Source organism: Echiichthys vipera (assembly GCF_963691815.1).
Source record: "Echiichthys vipera genome assembly, chromosome: 1".
Lineage (NCBI taxonomy): Eukaryota > Metazoa > Chordata > Actinopteri > Perciformes > Trachinidae > Echiichthys > Echiichthys vipera.
In genome coordinates this window covers 10,806,273-10,813,552 of record NC_139826.1, presented here as the reverse complement: position 1 = coordinate 10,813,552, position 7,280 = coordinate 10,806,273, and the positions used below count along the sequence as shown (strand labels likewise).

Here is a 7,280-nt window from a genome sequence, read left to right as displayed (position 1 = left end):
CAATTTGGCCAATAGGAACCCCTGATAACACGTGTTGGTTGGAGCAGTGCCTATACTGTACCAACATTTCTGTGATGTATTTATGTAACCGTTATCTGTTCTGTGCTGTGTGTATGACCTAGTCTAACATAACATTCGAGTGCAGACCTTTAATCTTTGACTCACATTACGACAGCACTGAGAGTCCTGGGCCCTCATTTATCAACACTGTGTACCAACAAAATCTGTTGTATGAAATGTGGGATTTTCATTAACAGTCAGCATATTTACTTGGTTTTCTTATTATGTTCTTAAGTTAATTAACAATTGCAGTTATACCGTAAATTACTGGATAATTGCAGATTCCCAAATGACAGTACAGAACAAATACTGCAAATACTGTATTTCTTTCTTTCATTTCATTTTATTTTTAGTAACATCCATTAGCCAGCATTCATGGAAGCTAAATTACTGTATTTCTGAACAATGTTACAGAAAAATACAGTCCTTTTCAGCTGTATTATCCACCATAAAGAAAATCCAAGTGTTCTAGGTAAGGAAGAAAAGGGATATTTGCATGCAATGCACAATTCAATGAGGATTTAATACATATTACCAAATCGACTGTAAACTAGCTGCAATATGTTATTTGTTAACTATTTTAATGTCCCAGCAGTGGCTTTGGGCATACCAATTAGAGTTGTAGTGCTGAATGAGTTTAGTGAATGTGAGGTGTTAACTAAACTCATCTCTCATCTCTCAGTTTATTTTGGGTTGTATTTTGTGGTATGGGTTGTAAAAAGTTAGGAAAAAGTTCTGAGGTCTGAAGAAGAGCAGAAAGCTCGAAACGTGACCCTCGTGGTAGTATATGTATATTTCATGGGAGCATTATCTAGTGTCCAGACTCTATGTCTCTGTACAGGTTTTGGCCATAAGTTCTCTGTTACCTTTATGCCGTACAGTAAGACATGGTGCACATTCTGCCATACTATGATATGTGGCTTTGTTGTTGTGTGGCACCTCAAGGTTGTGTGCATTATTTATGTGGCATCTTGTTTTTCTTATGTTTGTGAGAGGCACACTCCCCTACATATACCATCCTGGCATGTGGACTTCTGAAAGAAAGGTCACAATAAACTGCTGTTGTTTAACAGTTACTTACAAGTCTACTGAAGCTTTAAGCTTCTCCTCTGGGTACCAAAAAGTAGTTTTTCCTATAGCTCTGTACTCAAAACACACATTTGAGTGTGTCAGAAACGTGTCTTCTGAGAAATCTTGCTGCAGTTTATAGCGACATTTCCAGCACTACTTAAAAGAAAGGTTTTGGCCATAAATTGAGCATTTTATAATATAAGTCAAACTTTTGGTTCATGAGTATGATGGATAAAATTTGTCGGTTTTATCGTTTCACGTGACATCTGAAAGTGCTTGGAGCAGATATGCACATTTGACAATTATCAGCTTCCTATGGCCTCCTACAGTTTACCTGGAGCAGTCAGTTTAGAACCTTTTCTGTGCAATGTTGATAACCGAGGGCCCTGGGCTGAAAACCTTTATAAAGATTTGATGCCAAACTTCAGGGAATGGTATTTCTCACCAAAATGGATATGTAGCATTTTGGAAAAAAATATACATTTTTGTGCTAATGTAAGTCCTGTTCATTCTTGATGTTGGGGTTCTATATATTCTTTTCTCACCTTCCTTTATCACCTTCTTCCTAGCGCTGTTTCTGTATCCAGCTCCTCTCTGTTTTCATGTGTTTCTCTCTATGATCTACTGATTGCAGCTCTCAGCTTAGTGCCACAATACTGATTACAGAAGCTACTAGACAATGAAATAAATGGAGAATTATTTTCTATATGTTGCTTGTGTACTTATTTTGATGTCAACTGCCTGTTTATTCAGTCCACTTTTTGTACCGCAGGTTAATCTTGCATAGTCTATCTCATCAAGCAAATAGAGACAATATGTTGTTGTTATACTTCAATAAAATTATAACAGTGGGGGCTTGATAGTCATTTTAATTACCAATCAACTGGATTTCTATTCTCTTACCCTAATTTTTGATTTAATTTTTAACACGATTCTCAAAACCGCCGCAAATCGGTTTGAGTGATTCAAAAAAAAAAAAAAAGAAAACAGAAAATTCCCTGATTCCATCTCCTAAATGTGAATACTTTATGGTTTCTTTCCTCATGACAGTAAACTACATAGGTATATCTTTGTGTTGTGGACAAAACAAGAGATTTGAGAGCTTTGGGAAACAAAGATAGACTATCTTCACCATCTTCAAACTTTTTTTTTTTTAAGTAAAGGATTAATAGAGTAAATAATTCACAGATTAATCAACAATGATAGGAATTATTAGTTGCAGGCCTGCTAGCTGCACAAGATTATTTCAAGTCATCACAAAAGTCGTTATAGCTCCAAGGAGCGAGACTACAAAAGAACATTTCTTTCATGATTAATGATGGTAACTTAGCATGACAGTATTTCTAATTTCACAAAGATTTTTAAGCACTGTGATAGTCAGAGATAATAGCAAAACAATGCTGAAAATGGTTTATGCAGTACAATTAGCTAGAGCCAGACAAAATAAGAAGTACCAGAAAAAAACATCAAAGAAATGAGAGATGACAGTCAACGGCAGCAAGTCAGACAGCAGAAAGAGATTTAATTTTCTGCCCGAGTTGACAGAACTGTTAGAATGAGTGCTTGTCAGTGGAGTGTTTGTCCTGTTTGACATCCACAGGATCTGCTTTTATCTTTCTGAGCTGAGTGGCACATTACATTACAAATTAAACTCTCTTCGCCTTACATCTAAAAAGAGAATTACCACATTGGTCAAAGTTTAAAGCAACCCTGAATATGAGAGAACAATTCCCTTGTTACTCATGTTAACACAGATCTCACTGTCATCAGTTTTCATACAGACTCTTTCTCTGGCAAGTTGTGATGAGACTTGAGAATTCAACTCACTTCCTAGTTTTCAGCTTTCAAATAGGAGCCTGAAGGGCCTTTAGACACACAGCTCTACACATTCATTCAGCTAATCCAAAGTGGAAGACTCGTTTAATTCTTCAATTCTTTAATCACAAACACTTTAAATGCTGTTAACTGCTTTTTGGTTCAGACTTTCCGCGGTTTATGGAATCAACAAATACAGGACAGTAAAAACGAGTGATTATGACAGTGACTACGAAACTCACTTTGCAGACAAGAGGATCCCTAGCATGCAGTATATATGCATTTTTTGTAGTTGTTGGGCAGAAGAATCCATAATATTTCATCATATTGCAATTCAAGAAAGCTCAAGTGCTGCACCTTCACTTGGCTCTGTCTTCAGGCTTTGAAAATTTAGCCCATGACAGGAGACATTGGCCAATCACAGGTCATTTGAGAGAGAGAGAGAGAGAGAGAGAGAGACTATTGGCTCAGGACAGAGAGAGAGAGAGAGAGAGAGAGAGAGAGAGAGGGAGAGCTTTCTCTCACTCCGCTTCAAATTCTGTTTTGTTTTTTTGCTTTTTTTGCTTTTTACCTGCTGCAACTTTAAACTGAAACTGTTTTTTTTTAAATTGCATTAAGCCACTGCCCCATTCAACAGCATTACATTGCTTAGCTAGAGGAGAATTTTGAATGGGAAGAAAAGTCGTCTCATAATGACGTCAAGCAGCATGGGTCACTCAAACCTGTGACCTGGCTATATTTACACATGCATTCACTGAAATATTCAACATTTGCAGGTGTTTTTAAGGAGATGGAGGAGCATGAATTTTAATTACACATGAATAATGTAGTTGCAATCTGCTTTCTTTTTATAGCACACACTTACCACACAACCCTAATCTTTTTGAATCATAAGGTGATGACTGCAATCACTATAAGTTCATAAAAGTCAAATGGTAGCTGGAGATGGGTATAGAGTTTTTAACAGAACTAAATTAGGATATTTCCACCTAAGAATCAATCACCTGCTGCTGTGAGAAAGATCATGTCATCAAGTTCAGCGGCCCCATGAGCTGCAGTGGAATATAAAAGGAGCTGAGTAGTGGAAAACCTGACTGAAGCTGGTAAAAGGGTAAGACAAACAGTGTATAACATTTGCAATCCATATTTGGAGGTTTTTCAGAGAATATAATGGAACGTGTGAAAACATGTAGCCATCATGTTGTGGTCAACTCAGGCGCTCGAAAATAATTAGATTAATTTATCTCTGTAAACCTGTACTCGTTTCCATTTCGTTGTCCTCATTTTCCAATATATTATTGCTATCATCTTGTTTGACATGGGGTTTTATTCAGTTATTTATAAACTAGCATTTTGCGATAATATATTATTAAATGTATAGTATGCTGACGCAAATAGTGATATTCATGCAGACCTGTGTAGAATCAAAAGGCAAATACTGCTGTTCAGTTGCAACCACTGATCACTGCATCATATTGCTCATACACTACAGTATGACTGGGTGGCTACACTGACTGGGCCAGATCTTGTATAAAATAAAAATGTAATATAGCACTAAAGTAAAATATAAGCCTAATCATAATGGTGTGGGGATTGGCTGTTTCTGACTTTGGGTTTTGGACTTTTGGTTGAACAAAATGAACAACATGAAGACCATCTCACATCTTATTGTGGGCATTAAGAGGTGTGTGTTTGTGTGTGATCTTACACAAATAAATACCACCTCATGTCAATCAAGTTTACACACTGACTGCAAAACTTTTTTGGAACAAGTTTGATTTTTCCATTTTTTTGCATTCATCCATAGCTGTTTGACCACTCAGAGCCACAGTACATGCAAACAAAGTTTTACCTCGTCTCCCAGCACAAAGCACTTTACAACAAAGAGATACAGAATTTAAAGTATCTCATTTTAGTTCTAGTATTTCATAACTCAGATTACGGCGGACTCTCAACAGGTCAGATGGTAATATGCAGGTGGATGATGATGACAAGGAGGGGGATGAAACAGAGGATGAGGACAGCACACAGACAGAGAGGTAGTGACAGTTGAAGGAGACAGAGAGGGAGGATGGATCAGCTCTTTCAAGTAGCTGTGGCGCCAACTGCAAGATGAGAAGCGAGGGAGGAAATGAGAGAGAAGGAGCGATAGACAGAGTGTGAGACAAGGTAACAGCATTTGGACTGGTATTGCGAATCTTCACAACAAATATAATGATAAAATGCATCTGACTCAAGTGTGCAAGGTTTCTGTGCGTGACAATTTCACGGCATGACATTAACTGCTCTCCTCTTTCAATGGTCCAATCACCACCAAAGGACCGCCTATCACACACACAAACACACACCTCTTCTCTGGGCTGTTGCTATAGAGACACAATTAAAACTGTCAAACCACTGATGTTTTTCCCTGATGTGGCTTGAATGACAAGAGCTGCTAACAGCTGGAGCGGAGAGCACTGGCCTTTTAAACCAAGGCTTTTACACTGCCAGACTAATGACATGTACATGTTTGGCATAGCAAACAACAATTACAGAAAGGCTGTACCAATTGGTATTAAATCACAGCTGTCAACTGCAGCGGTTAGATTCAAACCGAGATGACATTGTAAGTTGAGTGAGAAAAGGTTGCCATGGCGATTCACTAGAATAGTCTACATGTTATTTCAATGGAAAGGAATAAAATCCATCAGGTTTTTGGCACAGAATGGATAAGGAGAAAATGATGCTTTGTCTTCTTGTTCTCAATCATGACTGCCATCTACACCTCAGAAAAAAAAACTCCAAGTTCAATAATAATAATCAGCAGTGAGTCATTTTTTTAATTAATTAATAAATGATGATGTGATATCGTTTTCATTTTTAAAATAAAGCTTAAATAAAGTTTTGTTTTTTATGTGAAACTATGTAATTACAATGTTGCCTAGAAACTCAAACGTTTAGATCAGTTGCTACAATAAGGCTGCTGCATCAGCTTCTCCGCCTTGTGACCGGTCTGCACATTTGCTTCTTGCTACTCATGAAGTTCTTTGTGCAATTACAGTACTTCTCCCCAGACAGAAACTGATCTGTCCATTGCCAGTTGTTAGCCTGCCTGACTAAGTCTTGCACACCTGGGACTCAGTTCTGCATATCTGTGTCACAGAGAGTCTGTAAATTTAGCTTGAAATAATTGTATTTAGTTACATTTCCAGCTGGCAAATAGTGTGAACTGCTGGGGTGGATTACAAACACAGTATGTATGTAAAACAATGTGTCTATTGCCACAGATATAAAAAGGTAAGCACCATAACTACTAGCAGTATAAGCGTCACTTTGTTAAAGATGGAAAATTAAGTACTAGAAAGTCAATGAGCTCAGTTTGAGATATGGCAATCAATTTATACCTTCTGAGTGGTGGAGCCCAATAGTAGGATCATTATTATCAAGAGTAGTGAAGTGGGATGATCAATAGGAAATAGATTGGAGAGTTATCTTGGGAAAAATTGACTTCGGATAAAACGCTGTGTTTGAGTGTGGACTGTTGAAGCACCAACTGGGCAAAAGATGTAGCCTCACAAACTACTGTGGCATCAGGGGTTAAGATCAGATTAACCTGCCTGCCATGCAGCAGCGTAGTTTCAGGTCATAGGTTAATGGCAAACATTTCACCCCTTCCTTGGAACACACTGTAGTGTGAAAGTAATGTTTAAATAAAGGAACTTACTTTGACTTCTTCCTGCAGCTTTTCGAGTCGAACTGTGCCATTCAGAATCCTGCTGACAAATCCCCGCTTTTCCTGCTGAAGAACAGAAGCCTGGGGAGGTAGAGAGGGAAGACGGGGGGTTACTGATCTAAAAGGGGAACACAGAGGGGACGTAGAACACAGAATTGGATAGAGGAAGTGAGGGATTATGGGAGAGATGGATAAAGGAAAAGACTGTTGAAACTGTTGCCAATTTACAGTAGTCCCATGTGAAGCAAAAACTGCCTGCAACGGCACATTTTTAGTTTATACTGTAAAAAATATATTTTCATGTCATTTGGGTTATCATCAGGGCTAGACATTAACACCCACCCACCCGCTAAATTAGGGTGAATTTCAGCTGTGGCAGGTGACACAGTTGCTCCTACTAGCCACTTTCGCTGGACTATTTCAGGAGGGGGTCTTCAAGAAACAGGCGCTAATAGAGTGTTTCAGGCAGAAGCAGAATCCATGTACGATCAGATTTAATATGTTTATTGAATATTAAAGCATGTAAAGATGATATATTAGAAACCCAAAATATAAGTATGAGCACACTGTGAACTTGAACTTTGTGTCGGCTTAAACCGTTTTGTTAAAAATGTAATGT

At 38.0% G+C, this 7,280-nt stretch overlaps 1 protein-coding gene across 1 annotated transcript in view; it reads right to left on the bottom strand.

Moving 5' to 3' along the window:
* The window catches only part of cep89 (centrosomal protein 89), a gene marked incomplete at its 5' end in the record, with an annotated part of 59,586 nt that overhangs the window by 31,020 nt on the left and 21,286 nt on the right, over nucleotides 1–7,280 (bottom strand). Inside the window, one exon of the mRNA XM_083915310.1 lies at nucleotides 6,653–6,742. Within this exon, the coding sequence (XP_083771436.1) occupies nucleotides 6,653–6,742 (90 nt within the window). The remainder of the gene's footprint in view (nucleotides 1–6,652; nucleotides 6,743–7,280) is intronic.